Source organism: Rana temporaria, chromosome 8 (genome assembly GCF_905171775.1).
Source record: "Rana temporaria chromosome 8, aRanTem1.1, whole genome shotgun sequence".
NCBI lineage: Eukaryota > Metazoa > Chordata > Amphibia > Anura > Ranidae > Rana > Rana temporaria.
The window spans coordinates 25,337,238-25,360,028 of record NC_053496.1 but is presented as its reverse complement, the minus strand read 5'-3'; the positions used below and the strand labels follow the sequence as shown (position 1 = coordinate 25,360,028).

At 45.4% G+C, this 22,791-nt stretch overlaps 1 protein-coding gene across 1 annotated transcript in view; it reads left to right on the top strand.

Moving 5' to 3' along the window:
* The window catches only part of PTPRE (protein tyrosine phosphatase receptor type E), a 327,572-nt gene that overhangs the window by 277,342 nt on the left and 27,439 nt on the right, over positions 1-22,791 (top strand). Inside the window, exons 14-15 of the mRNA XM_040361419.1 lie at positions 5,968-6,061; positions 16,516-16,592. Of these exons, the coding sequence (XP_040217353.1) occupies positions 5,968-6,061; positions 16,516-16,592 (171 nt within the window). The remainder of the gene's footprint in view (positions 1-5,967; positions 6,062-16,515; positions 16,593-22,791) is intronic.

The following is a 22,791-nucleotide window of genomic DNA, read 5'->3' as shown; positions in this document are numbered from 1 at the left end:
TGAAAAAAATGAAATATTTTTTCCTTTTTGCTGTAATAAATATCCCCAAAAATATATAAAAAAACTTTTTCCCCTCAGTTTAGATCGATACGTATTCTTTTACATATTTTTGGTAAAACAAATCGCAATAAGCGCTTATTGATTGGTTTGCGCAAAATTTATAGTGTTTACAAAATAGGGGATAGTTTTATTGCATTTTTACTACTAATGAGCGATTTTTTCCGTGACCGCAACATTATGGCGGACGCATCGGACAATTTTAAAACATTTTTGGGACAATTGTCATTTTCACAGCAAAAAATGCAATAAAAATGCATTGATTACTGTGAAAATGACAATTGCAGTTTGGGAGTTAACCCCTTAGCGCCTTCTAGTGGTTAAGTGTGACCTCATATGTGTTTCTAACTGTAGGGGGGCGGGGCTATATTAGGGAACACACGATCAATGACAGCGCCACAGTGAAGAACAGGGAAGCTGTGTTTACACACGGCTCTTCTCGTTCTTCAGCTCCGGGGACCGATCGCGGGACTCCAGCGGTGATCGGGTCACGGAGCTTCGGACCGGGTCGCGTGCATGCGCGCGACCCCACGGCTAGGCTTAAAGGGCCACGTACAGGTACATGGATGTGCCCAGCCGTGCCATTCTGCCGACGTATATCGGCGTGAAGGGGTCCTTAAGTGGTTAAAGCAGGCCATACACGGTCGAATTTCGAACAAATTTTCTTTTCAAAATCAGATCCGATGATGCCACCATTGATTTTCAAAATTCGGCCGACCAAACCTTCATGTTGCTGGGAATATTCTTTTCTCTCTGGGAATATTCTTTTCTTGCACATGCGCATTTTTTTTTCTATTACATTTCTTGCACGATTCTCCTATCATTGATCAGAAAATCGTTAGTTTTTCAAAAAATTTCCAAGATGTCGGATTTCTCAAATTTGTTTGCCGCGTGAAAATTGGCTGTTGCTGCAGCCCACTAACGGTGCGAAATTCATACGAAAATTCTTTGATACGATTTTCGACAGAAAATTATTTTGAAATTTGAACCGTGTATGGCCGCCTTTAGCCTTGAACTTCATAGACATTGTGCATCCAATCATGAGAAAAGGTATTTAAGGTGGCCAATTGCAAGTTGTTGTTCTCTTTGACTCTCCTCTGAAGAGTGGCAACATGGGGGTCTCAAAACAACTCTCAAATGACCTGAAAACAAAGATTGTTCTACAATATGGTTTAGGGGAAGGCTACAAAAAGTTATGGCAGAGATATAAGGGGTCAGTGACCACTGGGAGGAAATGGAAGACCACAGGCACAGTTCTTGTTAAGGCCAGAAGTGGCAGCCACATAAAATATTGGAGAGGCGAGGGCGAAGGATGGTGAGAACGGTCAAAAACAGCCCGCGGACCACCTCCAAAGACCTACAACATCAACTTGCTGCAGATGGTGTCACTGTGCATCCTTCAACGATTCAGTGCACTTTGCACAGGGAGAAGCTGTATGGGAGAGTGATGGCAAAGAAGCCTTTTCTGCTCACACTATTTCAACAAGACCCAAAACACGGCTCAAAATCTACTCGGCATTTATGCAGAGGAACAAGTACAGTGTTCTGGAATGGCCGTCCTGGTCCCCAGACCTGAATATCATTGGACATCTGTGGGGTGATTTTGAAGCGGGCTGTCCATGTTTGGCAACCATCAAACCTAAATGAACTGGAGATTGTTTTATAAGGAGGAATGTTCCAAAATACATTCATCCAGAATCCAGACACTCATTAAGCAGGGCTCGACAAATCCCGGGCGCCAGGTCGCCATGGCGACTAGAAATGGTGTCCTGGCGACTTGGCTTGGAAGGTGGGCAAAAAAAAAAAAAAAATGTATTATTCTTTTTTTTTTTTTTGTGAGCTGGCGCCATCTGGTGGTGAGCCGTTGGTATTACAAGTTATTACCACCAGATGTGTGAGCTGGCGCCATCTGGTGGTGGCCGTTGGTATTACAAGTTAAGCATTACAAGTTAAACAGCAATTCTAAGGTAATTATTCACTATTTTTCACTGCCATCTTCTTCCCTCTAATTAGAACCCCCAAACATTATATATATTTTTTATCCTAACACCCTAGAGAATAAAATGGCGATCGTTGCAATACTTTCTGTCACGCCGTATTTGCGCAGCGGTCTTACAAGCGCACTTTTTTGGGGGAAAAATTACACTTTTTTTAATTAAAAAATAAGACAACAGTAAAGTTATCCCCATTTTTTTAATATTATGAAAGATAATGGTACGCCGAGTAAATTCATACCCAACATGTCACGCTTCAAAATTGCGTCCGCTCGTGGAATGCCGACAAACTTTTACCCTTTAAAATCTTCATAGGCGACGTTTAAAAAAAATCTACAGGTTGCATGTTTTGAGTTACAGAGGAGGTCTAGTGCTAGAATTATTGCTCTCGCTCTACCAATCGCGGCGATACCTCACACGTGTGGTTTGAACACTGTTTACATATGCAGGCGCTGCTCACGTATGTGTTCGCTTCTGCGCACAAGCTCGTCGGGACAGGATGCGTTTTCTGGCTCCTAACTTTTTTAGCTGGCTCCTAGATTCCAAGCAAATTTGTCAAACCCTGCATTACAGGCTATAGGAAGCGTCTAGAGCAGTGGTTCTCAACCTGGGGGTCAAATGATGATTTGCCAGGGGTCATCAAATCCTGGGCTGTTCCTGAAGCCCGCAACTCTCTCCCAGCCTTTTTTGCAGTCGCAAAGCAGGGCTGTCCCTGGACCCTGTGGCCACCCAGTCAGCCTCTTTGCAGCCGCCCATTCAGTTTACGGCATGGCTGGGGGGCAGAGACTAGAGGTCAGCTGACTGGTGAGGAATGTGGAGTGAGAGGGGCTGAAGGAGACCCTATCTCCTGATTTCGGTAGAGGTGTCACTGCTGCGACACACCACAAAGTCGGAGACACAGTGAGTAACACTACCTGTGATTATAGTTCATTAAAAGTCCCCACTACAGTTCTCAGATCAGCAGATGACCTTGATTTAAGAGCACCTGAGTTGGCTGATCAGAACTCCCCCCAGCATTGCCACTGATCCCATTCCCCACACCCCTCACCAAAGAGTAAGAGAAGGAATAAAAATAGAGAATACATGGGAGGGAGAGGAAAAGAGGTGGAGGAACAAAGAAAAAAGAAGGGAAAGAACAAGAAAGATGGCTAGAGAGAGGGGTGGGGAAAAGAAACCCCCAAGAAATGAGGATAGAGAGAGATAAAAGGGAAAGAAAGGAGAATAAAGAGAGTGGTACATCCAAAAATGTACCATAAGGGTTTTAATACTGTACGAGTGGAAGGAACCCGGGAAGCACTAAATGTCGGTGAGTTAGGGGCGCAAATTACTTGTCTTGCCTTGGGTTCTACGAAAATAATTTTACTGTTGGGGTCCCCACAACTTGGGAAATTTTATCAAGGGGTCACAGCACTAGAAAGGTTGAGAACTATTGGTCTAGAGGCTCTTATTTCTGCTAAAGGAGGCTCTACTAAATATTGATGTGATTTTTCTATTGGAAAAATTTATGCACCTGCCTAATTTTGTTTTGATGCATATTGTGCATTTTCTGTTAATCCAATAAACCTCATTACACTACTGAAATACAGTAGGTACCTGCATAGTCTATGGTTCCTCTAATCCAGGGGTGCCAACCACTGGCCCGGGGGCCACATGTGGCCCTCGGAGCCCTCCGATGTGGCCCGCGACCTCCTGCTCTAGGATGGAGGGTTGGCAAGTGTCCGTTTTACACCCGCCTACCTCCAAAACAGAATCTGTCCCCTTCCATTTTATCAGATCAGAGGGCCCATAGAGTAGAGTGGGCTGTGTCTGTGTCCGCTTTGCATATGCAGAGTGTACATGGTCCTGTCATCTGCCCACTCTGCTCACTGTGGCCCGCGACTGGTTACTAAGTGGCTTATGTGGCCCTCGCTCTTCAAAAGGTTGAGCACCCCTGCTCTAATCCCTATCATTAAAAAAAGAATGAAAATGACTAGATAAAATCTGAGTTACATATATAAAACAAATTTGTGTTCGTAAACAGTCCACAAGAAAAATACTAACACATGATTTGATACGGGAACCCGATATCTAATGACTCTTGTTAAATTAAAATAATTTGATAGTTCGTGGACGGAATCCACTGTAAATTGATATAATATATGAACACATAATTGATATTAGAACATGACATCTGTTGGCTCAACGCGTTTCATGACTTGACGTCTTTATCAGGAGCAAGCATGTAATATATATCTGCAATGACATATAGGCATTCCTAATTGGTCTAGTATGGTCACAAATATTGAGAATGACAAAGGGGAAACCCTATGTGTTACTTACAAGGGTATCTATGTGTTGATGGTATGGTACTGTGGGCCATGGGTCCCCCCATATATCCACTTTGCCAACCATGCACTGTAGCTTTACTGCTACAGTGCAGGCCGGCTGCACAGACTTGCGTGTGTATTTGTGTGTGTGTGTGTATATATATATATGTGTGTGTATGTGTATATATACTGTGTGGTCCCATAACCTCCTATTCCCCGGGGGGCCCCATAATCTCCTATTGCCCAGGGGCCCCATGAGTTGTCAGTCCGCCCCTATTTGAACCCATAATGAATGGGCTCAGAACCCATACTGCAAAGAATCGCATGTGCTTTGAACATAAATGCGGTGTGATTCCTGTCTGAATCGCATGTGATTTCCCATACTGCTCCTGTGCAAACCCAGGCTTGTCATAGTGACTTAAGCTTGGGTTCACACAGGAGCGGTGCAGGAAAGCGCATGTGATTTGGACAGGAATCACATTGCATTCTGTTTAAATCACATGCGATTCTTTGCAATACGATTTGAGCACATTCATTTTGTATGGGCACAAATCGCACTGCAGAAGCATTGGTACTCTGTATCTGAGAGTACTTGACCGAAAGTATTGGTACTCATACTTGCTGATAAACGGTTATTGATGCCAACCTAATATATAGTAAATGTATATACAGAAGGGGTGTGCAACCTGGGGCCCTCCAGCGGTTGTGGAACTACATTTCCCATGAGGCATTGCAAAGCTGGCAGTTACAATTACTCCCAGACGCATGATGGGACTTGTTGTTCTGCAACAGCTGGAGGGCCCTGGGTTGCCTACCCCTGATACAGTATATGTCTGCGGTAGTAGTCTGGGGTGAATTTACTAAATACCCAATCACATGCAAGAAAAATGAAAAAACAGCATTATTGCTTGCAGATGAATGGATGATTGACGTCGGCAGAGTATCGCTACACTTACTAAGCTCTGTAGCACATGCACTTTCACAGTCTATTTGCCTTTAGTATATTCTCCCCCCATGTTTGTGTAAATATAGTATATGTGTAGCACCCTACTAGGGGGGTGCTAGGATTAGATATAGATTTAGTGTTGGCTCACTGTATTTTGTGGAGCTGTATTTTTGATACATAAACGTAGTTGCCTCACTGTAGTCATTGAGGCTGTCATTGGTTTGGTATGGTACATTTATTTTCTCACTGTAGTCAGTGTAGCTGCACTCTACTAGTCAGGTCTACTCGGTGTGCTCAGATGCTGCCAGTCTGATAGATCCTTCTACATCCAGAGAGCCTAAGATGTTTCTGGATGATAGGTGTGGAGCTATGCAGATGATGACATAAATATTGACACAGCCCTGGCCAATCTCAGAGAGGCAGGCTCTGAAGGCATGCTGGGAGACTGTATATATTCTGTGAGCACACTGGGCTTTGGTTCTTTTTCCTATGAGAGAGGATTAGTCCAGCCCGGAGGGCACGCTGCCCTTAAAGGCACCAGATCTTCAGCAGACAGCCCCCTCAGTCAGCTCCCTCTCAGGATTTGATTTTCTTCCTAATAACAGGCCTGTAGCCCAGTTTTGCAGGATTATAATCGCAGAATGTGATTTCTCTGTATCTCTAGAAGCTGACAAATGTCCGAATAATGAAGGAGAACATGAGGACCGGAAACCTGCCAGCAAACATGAAGAAAGCCCGAGTCATCCAGATCATCCCATGTAAGTAGTGCCAGCACCCATCTGCCCACTACATTCACAGAACCTTCCCCGTCCTTCCCTGTCCTTCTCCGTCCTTCCCGGATCCATCCCAAACTGACAAATACAACTGGGTATGGTCCCCGGGACAGCTCTGTGTACTCCAACTTCTAAAAACTTCAACAAGTCCCAGCATGAGTGTCCTGGTGTCCCCTGTATGTGCGTTGGGCAACTGCACTTATATATTGATAGCTCCGGGGAAACCACTACATACAACAATATAACACATATACACACACATGGTACTAATACATACATGGTACTAATACACACATGGTACTAACACACACATGGTACTAATACATACATGGTACTAATACATACATGGTACTAATACATACATGGTACTAATACATACATGGTACTAATACATACATGGTACTAATACATATACACATACATGGTACTTATACATACATGTTACTTATACATACATGGTACTAATACATACATGGTACTAATACATACATGGTACTAATACATATACACATACATGGTACTAATACATACATGGTACTAATACATACATGGTACTAATACATATACACAGTTACAAAACAAATAATCTACACACACAGTTATAGTACTGTACATGTACAAAAGACCACTGTAATACATATACACATAAGCAGTTATACGCATACAAATTTATAATACATATACAGTTACTATGACTATATTATAGCTGTATGGACGTACTATAATTATACTATAGCTGTATGGATGTACTATGGGCCAGATTCACAGATGAAATACGCCGGCGTATCTACTGATACTCCGGCGTATTTTCAAATTTCCTGCATCATATCTTTAGTTTGAATCCTCAAACCAAGATACAACGGCATTTGGGTAAGATCCGACAGGCGTACGGCTTCGTACGCCTTCGGATCTTAGGATGCAATACTTCGGCGCCCGCTGGGTGGAGTTCGCGTCGTTTTCCGCGTCGGGTATGCTAATTAGCTCAACAAACAATAGTCACTGCCCCTACCTATGAATGGTATAATAAGGAGCGCTGGAATGGGCGTATAAACATACAAAAACATAGAATATCCAGGCTCAAACTTACCGACCAATCAGCAACCAACCAAATTCCCCTGTCTAACTGGTGCGTTAAAAACAGAGGCTTAGTTGCACACATCTGCAAATGCATGTGTAAGCTGCAGGCCCCGTCAAGGCGCTCTGTGTAAACTGCAGTCCTAACTGCAACATTGCATTTTATGTCTCCTCAGTGGGAGCACATGACTGCTGATGGATAGATAAGGGGCAGGTGACTGGAGGAGCCCAGCCCTCAATAAAGGGGCAGGAACACACTGCACACTAAGCACATGGAAGCAAAGGTGCTAGTGCGTTGCCTGACCACAATGACAAAAATTCAACAAACAATAGTCACTGCCCCTACCTATGAATGGTATAATAAGGAGCGCTGGAATGGGCGTATAAACATACAAAAACATAGAATATCCAGGCTCAAACTTACCGACCAATCAGCAACCAACCAAATTCCCCTGTCTAACTGGTGCGTTAAAAACAGAGGCTTAGTTGCACACATCTGCAAATGCATGTGTAAGCTGCAGGCCCCGTCAAGGCGCTCTGTGTAAACTGCAGTCCTAACTGCAACATTGCATTTTATGTCTCCTCAGTGGGAGCACATGACTGCTGATGGATAGATAAGGGGCAGGTGACTGGAGGAGCCCAGCCCTCAATAAAGGGGCAGGAACACACTGCACACTAAGCACATGGAAGCAAAGGTGCTAGTGCGTTGCCTGACCACAATGACAAAAATTCAACAAACAATAGTCACTGCCCCTACCTATGAATGGTATAATAAGGAGCGCTGGAATGGGCGTATAAACATACAAAAACATAGAATATCCAGGCTCAAACTTACCGACCAATCAGCAACCAACCAAATTCCCCTGTCTAACTGGTGCGTTAAAAACAGAGGCTTAGTTGCACACATCTGCAAATGCATGTGTAAGCTGCAGGCCCCGTCAAGGCGCTCTGTGTAAACTGCAGTCCTAACTGCAACATTGCATTTTATGTCTCCTCAGTGGGAGCACATGACTGCTGATGGATAGATAAGGGGCAGGTGACTGGAGGAGCCCAGCCCTCAATAAAGGGGCAGGAACACACTGCACACTAAGCACATGGAAGCAAAGGTGCTAGTGCGTTGCCTGACCACAATGACAAAAATTCAACAAACAATAGTCACTGCCCCTACCTATGAATGGTATAATAAGGAGCGCTGGAATGGGCGTATAAACATACAAAAACATAGAATATCCAGGCTCAAACTTACCGACCAATCAGCAACCAACCAAATTCCCCTGTCTAACTGGTGCGTTAAAAACAGAGGCTTAGTTGCACACATCTGCAAATGCATGTGTAAGCTGCAGGCCCCGTCAAGGCGCTCTGTGTAAACTGCAGTCCTAACTGCAACATTGCATTTTATGTCTCCTCAGTGGGAGCACATGACTGCTGATGGATAGATAAGGGGCAGGTGACTGGAGGAGCCCAGCCCTCAATAAAGGGGCAGGAACACACTGCACACTAAGCACATGGAAGCAAAGGTGCTAGTGCGTTGCCTGACCACAATGACAAAAATTCAACAAACAATAGTCACTGCCCCTACCTATGAATGGTATAATAAGGAGCGCTGGAATGGGCGTATAAACATACAAAAACATAGAATATCCAGGCTCAAACTTACCGACCAATCAGCAACCAACCAAATTCCCCTGTCTAACTGGTGCGTTAAAAACAGAGGCTTAGTTGCACACATCTGCAAATGCATGTGTAAGCTGCAGGCCCCGTCAAGGCGCTCTGTGTAAACTGCAGTCCTAACTGCAACATTGCATTTTATGTCTCCTCAGTGGGAGCACATGACTGCTGATGGATAGATAAGGGGCAGGTGACTGGAGGAGCCCAGCCCTCAATAAAGGGGCAGGAACACACTGCACACTAAGCACATGGAAGCAAAGGTGCTAGTGCGTTGCCTGACCACAATGACAAAAATTCAACAAACAATAGTCACTGCCCCTACCTATGAATGGTATAATAAGGAGCGCTGGAATGGGCGTATAAACATACAAAAACATAGAATATCCAGGCTCAAACTTACCGACCAATCAGCAACCAACCAAATTCCCCTGTCTAACTGGTGCGTTAAAAACAGAGGCTTAGTTGCACACATCTGCAAATGCATGTGTAAGCTGCAGGCCCCGTCAAGGCGCTCTGTGTAAACTGCAGTCCTAACTGCAACATTGCATTTTATGTCTCCTCAGTGGGAGCACATGACTGCTGATGGATAGATAAGGGGCAGGTGACTGGAGGAGCCCAGCCCTCAATAAAGGGGCAGGAACACACTGCACACTAAGCACATGGAAGCAAAGGTGCTAGTGCGTTGCCTGACCACAATGACAAAAATTCAACAAACAATAGTCACTGCCCCTACCATTCATGTTTTTGTATGTTTATACGCCCATTCCAGCGCTCCTTATTATACCATTCATAGGTAGGGGCAGTGACTATTGTTTGTTGAATTTTTGTCATTGTGGTCAGGCAACGCACTAGCACCTTTGCTTCCATGTGCTTAGTGTGCAGTGTGTTCCTGCCCCTTTATTGAGGGCTGGGCTCCTCCAGTCACCTGCCCCTTATCTATCCATCAGCAGTCATGTGCTCCCACTGAGGAGACATAAAATGCAATGTTGCAGTTAGGACTGCAGTTTACACAGAGCGCCTTGACGGGGCCTGCAGCTTACACATGCATTTGCAGATGTGTGCAACTAAGCCTCTGTTTTTAACGCACCAGTTAGACAGGGGAATTTGGTTGGTTGCTGATTGGTCGGTAAGTTTGAGCCTGGATATTCTATGTTTTTGTATGCTAATTAGCTGTTTACGGCGATCCACGAAGGTACGCGCGGTCGTCGCATTCTCTTACGTCGTCGCTAGTCGGCTTTTCCCGGCGTAAAGTTACAGCTGCTATTTCAATGGCTTATATTTAGACTAGCCATGTTAAAGTATGGCCGTCGTTCCCGCGTCGAATTTTATTTTTTTTATTTTTTTTGCGTAAGTCGTCCGTGATTAGGAAAGGACGTAACACAGGTCGCCGTTCAAAAAATTACGTCGGTGCGACGTCATTTCGCGCAAAGCACGGCGGGAAATTTCAAAACGGAGCATGCGCAGTACGTTTGGCGTGGGACCGCGCCTAATTTAAATCATACATGCCCCATTTGAATTAGGCGGGCTTGCGCCGGACAGATTTACGTTACGCCACCGCAAGTTTGCAGGCAAGTGCTTTGTGAATCAAGCACTTGCCCATAAAACTTGCGGCGGTGTAACGTAAATGTGATACATTACGCCGCCGCAGATTTACGCGATTCTACCTGAATCTGGCCCTATGTCTATACTATAGATGTATGGACATACTATCACTATAATATATCTGTATGGATGTACTATGACTATACTATAGCTGTATGGATGTACTATGACTATACTATAGCTGTATGGATGTACTATGACTATACTATAGCTGTATGGATGTACTATGACTATACTATAGCTGTATGGATGTACTATGACTATACTATAGCTGTATGGATGTACTATGACTATACTATATCTGTATGGACGTGCTATGATTATACTATAGCTGTATGGGCGTGCTATGATTATACTATAACTGTATGGGCGTGCTATGATTATACTATAACTGTATGGACGTGCTATGATTATACTATAGCTGTAGGGACATACTATAATTATACTATAGCTGTTTGGATGTACTATGTCTATACTATAGCTGTATGGACATACTATCACTATAATTTAGCTGTATGAATGTACTGTGACTATACTATAGCTGTATGGATGTGCTATAACTATACTATATCTGTATGAATCTAATATGACTATACTATAGCTGCATAAATGTACTATGACTATACTATAGCTGTATGTGTGAGTAGGAGATGACTCATCCAAAAATGTAATTCAAAATTGTTTATGTAGATTGGCTCTACTAATATATATATTTTTGTACAATAGTAGAGCCAAATGTAGGAGGTAGACACCTGCCAATTAACACCAGTCTAGCTGACATTTAAACGGCTGAAGCAAGGTGTTGTGTCGCCCTCCGGTGGCTTATGATATATATGCATGGTTCTTGTGATCGTTATCTTTCCTATGGTCACCTACAAGCTGCATCTCTACAGCATATACAGAGGGCTATTAAACTACAATACATACACAATAGAGATTTTTTTCCTGGTGAGAGCTTTTTATCCAGTGAATGGTTTCCTGTGCTATAGTAACTCCTGAAGAAGCCGTTTTTTTCAGCGATGCATGTAGAGAATTTAACATCTGTAGCTTCAGTGAATGTTGATTGAATCGACCGCTGTTGGATGATACCATACTGAGATTATTGGCTTGCTATAGCTGTATGAACCTACTATGACTACTATACTATAGCTGTATAAATGTACTATGACTATACTATAGCTGTATGGATGTACTATGACTATACTATAGCTGTATGGATATACAATGACTATACTATAGCTGTATGGACATACTATGACTATACTATATAGCTGTATGGACGTACTATGTCTGTCTAATACTATAGTTGTATGAATGTACTATGTCTAATACTACAGCTGTATGGATGTACTATGACTATACTATATCTGTACGGACAGACGATGACTATACTATAGCTGTATTGCCATACTCTGACTATACTATAGCTGTATGGATGTACTATGACTATATCTGTATGGACATACTATGACGATACTATATCTGTATGGACTTGCTATGACTTTACTATATCTGTATGAATGTACTATGTCTATACTATAGCTATATAGACAGACTAATGACTATACTATAGCTGTATGGACGTACTATGTCTGTCTAATACTATAGTTGTATGGATGTACTATGACTATACTATAGCTCTACGGACAGACGATGACCATACTATAGCTGTATTGCCATTCTATGACTATACTATATCTGTATTGACGGGCTATGTCTATACTATAGCTGTATGAATGTACTATGTCTATGCTATAGCTGTATGGACGTACTATGACTATACTATATCTGTATGGGCATACTATCACTATACTATATCTGTATGGACGTGCTATGAGTATACTATATCTGTATGAATGTACTATGTCTATACTATAGCTGTATTGACGTACTATGACTATAATATATCTGTATGGACGTACTATGACTATACTATAGCTGTATGGACGTACTATGACTATACTATAGCTGTATGGATGTACTATGACTATACTATAGCTGTATGGACGTACTATGACTATACTATATCTGTATGGACATACTATGCCTATACTATAGCTGTATGAATGTACTATGACTATACTATAGCTGTATGAATGTACTATGTCTATACTATATCTGTATGGACATACTAATGACTATACTATATCTGTATGGACATACTATAACTTTACTCTAGCTGTGGTTGTGTTTATTTTTAGGGATGTACAGGGTGTGTCTCTGACAATAGAACTCTGTGTGTGACAATCCTTATCTCTTCAAACACTCGTAAAAAAGGCGCCTAAATGAAGCCTTACGGTGTCAGTCCACGTCTGTGGCCGGGTGTCTACTTCTGTATCTCAGAGTGTCATCCCTGCCTGCAGGATTATCCAGCTCTGCCCTCTACCACAAGACTTCACTATCACTGCATTCAGGATCATTCGAAATTATTTAAAAACTGGAAAAGCGAAGTACATTCTGGCTGGCCATACATGTTAAGATTTCCTTCATTCAGCCTAACTGGAGGAAAAGGGAAATTTCTGTATACAGATTCCCCCATCAATGCTGAACAACATGAATGGAGGAATCTCTCCTGATGACTTCTGTATTCTGACTGCCATGGCGCCCAGAATATCCAAAGAGTGTCTGATTGGGAGAAGAATTTATCCGCCAGCTCCTTTGAGTTTTGGATTGAAGTTTGTTGAGCTGGGGGGTGCTGACAGGGTCACCCACAGATAAAAATTTCAGCAGGAATTCCCCAAAATTTGAGGCATGTACCATATTTATTGGGGTATAGCGCACTCCCGCGTATAGCGCGCACCCCTAAATTTGCCCAGAAATTCCTGTAAAAAAAAAGATTTTTGTACTTAGTTTGGTGTCTTGCACGGCGTCCATCGGCGGCATCCGTCTGCGGCTTCGGGTGTCCTCTTCGTCGGGTCCGGCGTCCTTCTGCGGCGTCGTCCTCGCTCGTTTCCCGCGCCGAGTTTGAATACTGCGCCGGCATATACCGAGCGCAGTACACTCGCGTATAGTCGTCAATGCTCGCGCTGACGTCCTGGACGTACAGGACGTGAGCGCGAGTGTACCCGAGACTGCCTGACTATACACGAGTGTACTGCGCTCGGTATATGTCGGCGCAGTATTCAAACTCGGCGCGGGAAAGCGGGTATCGGTGTATATAGCGCACCCATGATTTTCAGGGCAAAATAGTGTGCGGTATACGCCGATAAATACGGTATGTCCAGCAATACTGCAACTTTGCCCATTTTGTCACGCTGCGATTTCCTGCATCCTCCCTGTTCCTCTTGCAAATCAGCAAAAAATGATCTTTAAAAAGTAAAACTCTTTCTTAAAAGTTTTTTTTTTCTTTACAAAGCCCAAAGAGCAGTGAGCCAGGGACTGACAGTCACCAGCTTTCTGCTCAGGAAGCTCTGATAACTGAGCAATCAGGGGTGCTTGATCGCTTGGTTCTCAGCCTTCGAGCCGGCCGACTGGGGGACAAATGCAGCATCGGAAAACGGCTATTGCTGTATTTATGGGAGCCTATCGCTGATGCTTCAGGTCTAGGCATTTTCAACATTTAAGTCGTTGCAGCTGCTAAGCCTGCCCTCCCCTCTTCCTGCCCAATCATGGAAGCCTTTGTATTATGTGAACTCATTCATAAAATAAAAAGGCTTCTCTGAATGGGCACCAGAGAGGAGGGGTGGGCATAGCTTGCTTATGTAAAATGAAGAGGACTTGGTAGAATCTAATTTAGGATAGGGTTTCTTTTGTTTGTTTGTTTGTTTGTTTGTTTGTTTTTGTCCTGTTTTGTTATGTTATTATATATTATAAAATTACTCAAGGTGTTTATGGGTATTCAAATTTGTACTAAGTGTATGCTAATACTGTTTATATCTTGTTGTATTTAAATCTTCCCCTTGTTTGGGGATAATAATTATTACACCTTGATTTAATAAAGATATAAAACAACAACAAAGAAAAAACCTAGGTATAGCATCTTGAAAAGCCCATGACCGTTTTTCCTGTCCATTTTTTTTCATCGTCATGCACAGGTCAATCTCCACTAAGTCATGTCACGTTTCTTATAGTAATTTATTCTGGGTGGGTATTGAAGAGCTGATCGTAAATTCAGATGTTCGGAGGCTTTCGGCGGCTCCGTCCTGCACAAGCGCTGCACATGTGCAGTAGCGGGCGGGCATTATTTGACAGGGGGCATTTCTCGTCAGAGCATCAGCTACAGCTGGTGGCACTCATTTTTGGGGAAAAACCTGACATGCTCATTCTACACAAGTCGATCAGTAAATCAACTTGTGTACAAGTAGGGTGCCCATACAGGGATCGAAAAGTCTCCCGTTCCCTGCTGAACCATGCATGGTCAGCTTAAAGTTGAAGTGAACCCATCCATTCAACAGCATGTGCCGGAAATGTGACCCTCCCATTGGTTGTGCTCTCAACCAAACTCAAACCATCCAATGTCCAGGGCCGTCTTTAAGGCCCATACACACGACCAAACATGTATGCTGAAACTGGTCCACGGGCCAGTTTCAGCATACATGTTCGGTCGTATGTTTAGGCGCAAGCGGGCCGAATTCCAGCAAACATTTGCCCGCCGGGCCTTTTCCCAGCAGACAAATATTCCTGGACGTGTTTTAAAACCGTCCGCTGGAATCCTGCCCGCTCGGACATGTACGGTCGTCAGTACAGACCTACCGTACATGTCCGAGCGCCCGCCGTCCCTCGCATGCGTCAAATGACTTTGACGCATGCGTGGAAGCCTTTAAATGGCAGGCCCGCCCACGTTGCCGCGTCATCGCCGCGGCGACGACGCGGACACGCCCCGCGTATTGTTTACGCGCGGACTTCTGTACGATGGTTAGTACAACCATCGTACAGAAGCCCTCTGGCAGGCATGTACGGTGAAAATGGTCCGACGGACCGGTTTCATCGTACATGTTTGCTCGTGTGTACCGGGCCTAAGGCAGGGCAAAAGGGGTAGCTGCCCTGGGCCCTGTCATTGTTGTGGGGCCCAAAGCAGCTGCCTCATACTTGCCAACTATCCCAGTTTAAATTCTCTTGTCCCTTGAAGTTTTAGTCCTTTGCTGTGTCCTGATATCTCAGTGTGAAGTGCTGCTACTAATGCTGCCCAGCATTGCGGCGATTGTGTAACAGTCTGACACACCACTACACCGATCTTGGTAAAGAACCTCCGACGGAGGCTCTTTACCACGTGATCAGCTGTGTCCAATCACGGCTGATCTTGATTTAAACAGGAAGAGCCGTTGATCGGCTTTTGCTCACTCGCGTCTGACAGACGCAGGTAGAGGGGAGCCGATCGGCGGCTCTCCTGACAGGGGGGGTCTGCACTGATTGTTTATCAGTGTAGGCTTCTTCTGCAGATCGGTGGCTCTCCTGACAGGGGGGGTCTGCACTGATTATCAGTGTAGCCTTCTTCTGCAGATCGGTGGCTCTCCTGACAGGGGGGGTCTGCACTGATTGTTTATCAGTGTAGCCTTCTTCTGCAGATCGGTGGCTCTCCTGACAGGGGGGGTCTGCACTGATTGTTTATCAGTGCAGCCTTCTTCTGCAGATCGGCGGTTTTCCTGACAGGGGGGGTCTGCACTGATTGTTTATCAGTGCAGCCTTCTTCTGCAGTGAAGAGATGATGTGCTGTAACATCTAGCAACCATTCAGTGAGCAGTATTACTGGACAGTAATCTCTAGCAACCAATCAACAAGAAGAAATCATGTGCTATAACCTCTAGCAACTAATCAGTGAGCCGTAATGTGTGCTGTAACCTCTAGCAACCAGTCAGTAAGTGGTAATGATATGCTGTAATCTCTGGCAACCAATCAAAATCACTGCCTGATCTGATACAGTAAACTGGTTTCAAGTCCATCATTTTTGGAAGTGAATGTGGCTGAAATTGGAAGAAGATTGTCCTGTGTATTGCCAGCTCTGGTAGTATTAATCCCATATATGGCACACCCCGGGCCTCTATATGGCACACCCCGGGCCTCTATATGGCACACCCCGGGCCTCTATATGGCACACCCCGGGCCTCTATATTATAATCAAAGATAAAACGGAATCTTTCTTATGCTTTATCACATAGATGACTTCAATCGAGTGATTCTCCCGATGAAGAGAGGTGAAGAATACACGGACTATATCAACGCGTCCTTCATTGATGTAAGTGCTGAGAATTCCTACAGAGCCTCACTCCTTCATCTGCAGTGTATTGTCCCCAGCGGCCAATCACATTGCAGCTTTTCTGGTTTAAGGTTTGAAAATAAAATCTCAGTTTAGTTGCTTTGGGCAGCAGCATGTTTTTTAAGTTTAAAGCGGAGTTCCACCCAAAAGTGGAAGCTCCTCTTATCTGTCTCCCCCCCCCCTCTGGTGCCACATTTGGCACCTTTTTGAGGGGTAAGGGAAGGGATGGACTGGCCATTGGGACTACCGGGAGGGCCGATGGCTCAGTGGGCCGGCTTCAATGACATAGGACCTCCCCCCCTCTGCTCCTCTGTCTCTCCCTGCCCGCAGCACTCACCTGGGGGGAACAGAGGAGCAGGGGGGGGACCAGAAGGAGCATGGGGGAGGGGACAGACAGCTGACTCAACAGCTATGGCCTGGGAGTTTCTCGCTTCTGCCTAATCTTGTCCCATGGGGGGGGCACCGAACTGATTCTTTGCCCCGGGTTAAATAATGTCTAGCTTCCCCACTGGTACTGCCTATAAGAGTACCAGCCCTTCTACTCTAATAAAGTAGAACGGTTAGTGGCTAGTGAAGGGGGGAGAGGGGGCTTGGGTGGCCTGGGGGGGGGGGCAGGGAGTTGTCCGGCTGTTATGGGAGAGACCTGTCAAAGTGGGCCAGTCTGGATGAAGTCCAGGGCCAAATTTTTGTCCAGCCCTGGGTAAGGGGGGGGGGGGGAGTGGGTACCTGTGTTTGACAGTTACCTGTCTCCACTTCCGTCAGACTTCGTGGTGGCAAGGTATGTCAGAAGTTCGGCCATCTTGATGGGGGATGGGGGTTCAGATTGTCTGTAAAGGTGAACTTACACTTTAACCACTTACCGTCCAGCCTATAGCAAAATGACGGGCGGTGGTTCAGTTATCCTGACTGGACGTCATGTGACGTCCAGCAAGATAACAGCCACCGCGGGCCCGCGTATCGCGGCGATTGGGGGGTGCGGTGTGTCAGTCCGACACACCGATACACTGATCTTGGTAAAGAGCCTCTGATGGAGGCTCTTTACTACGTGATCAGCCGTGACCACGGCTGATCACGTGGTAAAGAGCCTCCATCAGAGGCTCTTTACCAAGATCAGTGTATCGGTAAACAGGAAGAGCCGTCGATCGGCTTTCTCACTCGCGTCTGACAGATGCGAGTAGAGGAGAGCCAATTGGCTGCTCTGCTGACGGGGGGGGGGGGTCTGCGCTGATTGTTTATCAGTGCAGCCCCCCCTTGGATGCCCATACTGGACCCCCAGGGAATCCCCTAACATGTGGATGGCCAGGTACGTCCCCCATTGCCATCCACATGTGCCAATATATGCCAATCAGTGCCCACAAATGGGCACTGAATGGCACCATTATGGAACAAATAAAATCAGTGATGCCCCGCAATGCCACCCATCAGTGCCCACCTATCAGTGATGATCAGTGCCACCTCATCGGTGCTGCCTTATCAGTGCCAGTCAGTGCAGCCATATCATTGAAGAAGAAAACTTACTTATTTACAAAAAAAATAAAAAAAATTCAATTGTTTTTGTCTTTTTCAAAAAATTAAAACCGCAGAGGTGATCAAATACCACCAAAAGAAATCTCTATTTGTGGGAAAAAAATTACTAAATGTTTTGTTTGGGTACAGTGTAGCACGACCGCGCAATTGTCATTCAAATTGTGACAGCGCTGAAAATTGGCCTGGGCAGGAAGGGGGGAAAGTGCCCGGTATTGAAGTGGTTAAAGTTATGGGAGATCGGCGAGCGGATGTCTCTCTACCCTCCACCCATCAAAATCCACCATGCTGTCCATCCTGTCCTGAGATTTACACAGCACAGCCCTGTCTGACAGGGGAAGGGGGACCTACTGCGTCTCTGCAGCAGTTTCCCTTTCACTTACAGGTCCTCTTCCCACCACCATGCTGTAACTAAGGGGGTGAAAGTAGAAAGCAGCACAGTGATGAGCTCGCCTATCGGTCACTCTGCTCTCTTTCTGTCGGCGTGATTTTCGCAGTGCAGCACACCTGGTTGTCTTTACAGGGGACTGCAGGAGGCTGATATCAAGTTCAATTCAGGCACTTGCCCCTAAAATAAATATTTCAATGAGTACAGAGCTGCATTCATGCGTGATGTGTGTATATATATATATATATATATATTTTTTTTTTTTTATAGCTGCCTGGTTTTCAGTTTTAACAGATGTCCTCATACAAGTGAATGGCGGAATGTAAATCATCTCGTTACTCTGCCAATTTCCCTGCTTGTGTATGGAACAGAGAGTGTGATGCCAGCTGTATACATTGCTATACATTCCTTTCTGAGGAGGATGGCGACCTGGTATTAATAGTCACACAAGGACTAATGATCAGCAGTTCTGTGACCTCACATGACCCGCCGTCATCTCTAGACGGGCAACTGGCTATTAGTGCAGCGTAGGGTGAGAAGACGGGCAGGATACAGCAACCCGCCGCTCTCTGCCCAATTATTATCTCCATTAGCTTGTCATGGTTTTCTGTGTTCTATTTAAATAATTATTTTTGAATATATATATGTACAACGGGACCAGTTGTAGCAAAAAAAAAAAAAAACATTTTAAGGGCCAGATTCTCAGTGGAGATACGACGGCGTATCTCCTGATACGCAGTTGTATCTCTGAGTCTGAGCCGTCGTATCTTTGCGCCTGATTCTTAGAATCAGTTACACATAGATTTCCCTTAGATCCGACAGGTGTAAGTCTCTTACGCCGTCGGATCGTAACTGCATATTTACACTGGCCGCTAGGGGCGTGTACGCTGATTTACGCGTCAAAATATGTAAATCGGCTAGATACGCGAATTCACGAACGTACCCCTGGCCGACGCAGTACATTTACGCCGTTTACGTTAGGCTTTTCCCGGCGTATAGTTACCCCTGCTATATGGTGGCCTAAGTGCGGCGTATCAATGTTAAGTATAGCCGTCGTTCCCGCGTCGAAATTTGAAATAGTTACGTCGTTTGCGTAAGTCGTCCGTGAATGGGGCTGGATGTCATTTACGTTCACGTCGAAACCAATGACGTCCTTGCGGCGTATTAGGAGCAATGCACACTAGGAAATTCCACGGACGGCGCATGCGCTGTTCAGGACAAACGTCAATCACGTCGGGTCACAGAACATTAACATAAAACACGCCCCCCTGTCCCACATTTGAATTGGGCGGGCTTACGCCGGCCGATTTACGCTACGCCGCCGCAACTTACGGAGCAAGTGCTTTGAGAATACAGCACTTGCCCGTCTAAGTTGCGGAGACGTAACGTAAAACGGATACGTTACGCCGCCGCAAAAATACACGGATCTACGAGAATCTACCCCTAAGAGTACTTTGACCATTTACAAATTTACAAAAATCTTCAAAAGTAAAGGCCCCTTTTATAGAGGTAGACCGATGTGGGTTTTTCTCTGGCTGATGCCGATATTTAGAAATTGGCCATATGATGCCAATTTTTGTGGCCGATATTTTAGGCCGATTTAAAAAAAAAAAAAAAAACCTCACCCACTCCTTCCTGCTTACTCCTGTCACTCTAGCACACACTTAATGTCCTCAGTACAGATGGCAGGTGGCACTGGTTTGGAACTGAAAGATGGCACTGCCAGGTGGCACTGGTTGGCATTGACAGGTGGCACTGGTTTGGAACTGACAGATGGCACTATTGACACTGGCAGGTGGCACTGATTGGCACTAGTTTGGGACAGATGGCACTGGCAATTGGAACTGGTTGGCACTGGCAGGTGACACTGATTGGCGGTGGCACTTGTTAGGCACTGGGAGGGGAGCTGTCAGCTCGATGTCGGGGGTGGGCGGAACCCAGCAGCTAAATTACACCAGCCATACGATTGGGCTGCTTTAGAAAGGGGGTGGGGCCACATACACGTAGCGGCCCGCCCAGATACCATCCCATTGGCTGGTGTAATATAGCTGCTGGGTCCCGCCCACCCCGGCCGGGTCCCGCCCATCCCCGACATCGAGGTGACAGCTTCTCTATCTCTCCTCTCTGTTACTTGTCAGTTTCACACTCAGCGCGGCGCTTGATGCTGCCAGAGCCGCTGAGTGTGGACAAGGGGGGAGGAACGGCGGTCAGTGTAAAATATCTGCCGAATTTTGGTAATAACCGGCTAATGCCGATTTATCAAAAATGGTCAAAAATCGGTCGATATATTGGTCTACCTCTATCCTTTTACACCAGACAGATCGGTTTCCGCCTGTCCGTTTTTCAGGCAGACCCAATGGGGGCCACCCATCGTGCTCTATGGGGCGGTGGATGTCCGCTGACACCTGCCGGGCATCTGATCCGACAAAATACGCTGAAAACAGATGTATGGCGAATGGGTGTACCCGTACGTCCCTCCGTCATCGCAGGCTAGCGAGCATGCGCATGCCGTTGGAGCGTGCCCACGGGCTCGGAGGGCTTGATGTCCACCGGTGGCCTGCGATCGTGGCAAAGAGAGGCAGAACGGGGAGATGCCTATGTAAACAAGGCATTTCCCTGTTCTGCCTTGTGACAGGACACTGATCTACTGCTCCCTGTCATCAGGAGCAGTGATCACTGTCATGTCCTAGTGAGCCCATCCCCCCACAGTTAGAACACACTTAAAGTGGAGACCCATCCAGGGGGGGGGGATATCTTTGACAGGTATCCTTTGCCACTTCCGGGAGTCCGGGCTGTAGCCCGTGACGTCAGTGCGGGGCTCCCTCCTCCCTCCCCCGGCCACAGGGCCAGTAGGAGAGAGGAGCGGGGCCTCGCGCATGCGCAGTAGGGTTCACAGCGTGAAGCCGAAAGGCTACACTACCGGGTTCCCTTACCCTCAATGGCGGCGGCAGCACCCGACAGCTGATGGAAACATGAGCTGCGGTGCCGACATCGCTGGACTCCAGGACAGGTAAAATAAAATAGTGTCAAAAGTGTCCGATCTGTCTGCCACAATGTCGCAGTCATGATAAAAATCGCTGATCGCTGCCTTTATTAATAAAAAAAAAATAATAATAAAAATGCCATAAATCTATTCCCTATTTTGTAGAGGCTATGGGCTAGATTTACTAAGAGTTAGGCCGGCGTATCAGTAGATACGCCGACCTAACTCGGAATCTGCGCCGACCTAAGTTTAAGTGTATTCTCAAACAGAGATACACGTAAACCTTTTGAAGATACGACGGCTTGCGCCGTCCTATCTTAGGGTGCAATAATTAGGCTGGCCGCTAGGTGGTGCTTCCATTGCGGTCGGCGTAGAATATGTAAATCACTAGATACGCCTATTCACGAACGTACGCCTGGCCGACGCAGTACAGATACGCCGTTTACGTAACGCATTATCAGGCCTAAAGATATTCCATCAAATAGCTGGAATAGTAATGTTAAGTATGGCCGCCGTTCCCGCGTCGAAATTTGAAAAATTTACGTTGTTTGCGTAAGTCGTCTGTGAATAGGGATTTACGTCATTTACGTCCACGTCGAAACCAATAGGCCCGTGCGGCGTACGTTGCCGCAATGCACACTGGGATATGTAGGCGGACGGCACATGCGCCTTTTCCAAAAAAACGTCAATCACGGCAGGTCAAATAAAATTTACATTAAACACGCCCCCTCAGCCTATTTTGAATTTGGCGCCCTTACGCCCGCCCGCTTTAGGCTACGCCGCCGTTACTTAGCAGGCAAGTACTATGTGAATCATGTACTTGCCTCGCTAACTTACGGCGGCGTAGTGTAAAGACGATACACTACGCCGCCGCAAAGTTAGGGCGGGCTATGTGAATCTAGCCCTATAATTTTTTGCGCTAAGCAATCAATATATACGCTTATTGCGATTTTATTTATTTATTTATTTTTTACCAAAAATATGTAGAAGAATACATATCGGCCTAAACCGAGAAAGAAATACTTTTTTTAATATATATATTTTTTTGTGATATTTAATTTTGGCAAAAAGAAAAAAAATATTGCTTTTTTTCAAAATTGACGCTCTTTTTTTTGTTTATAGCGCAAAAAAAAAGATAAAAACCACAGAGGTGATCAAATACCGCCAAAAGAAAGCTCTACTTGTGGGGGAAAAAAAGGACGTCAATTTTGTTTGGGTGCCATGTCGCACGACCGCGCAATTGTCGGTTAAAGCGACGCATTGCCATATCGCAAAAAATGGCC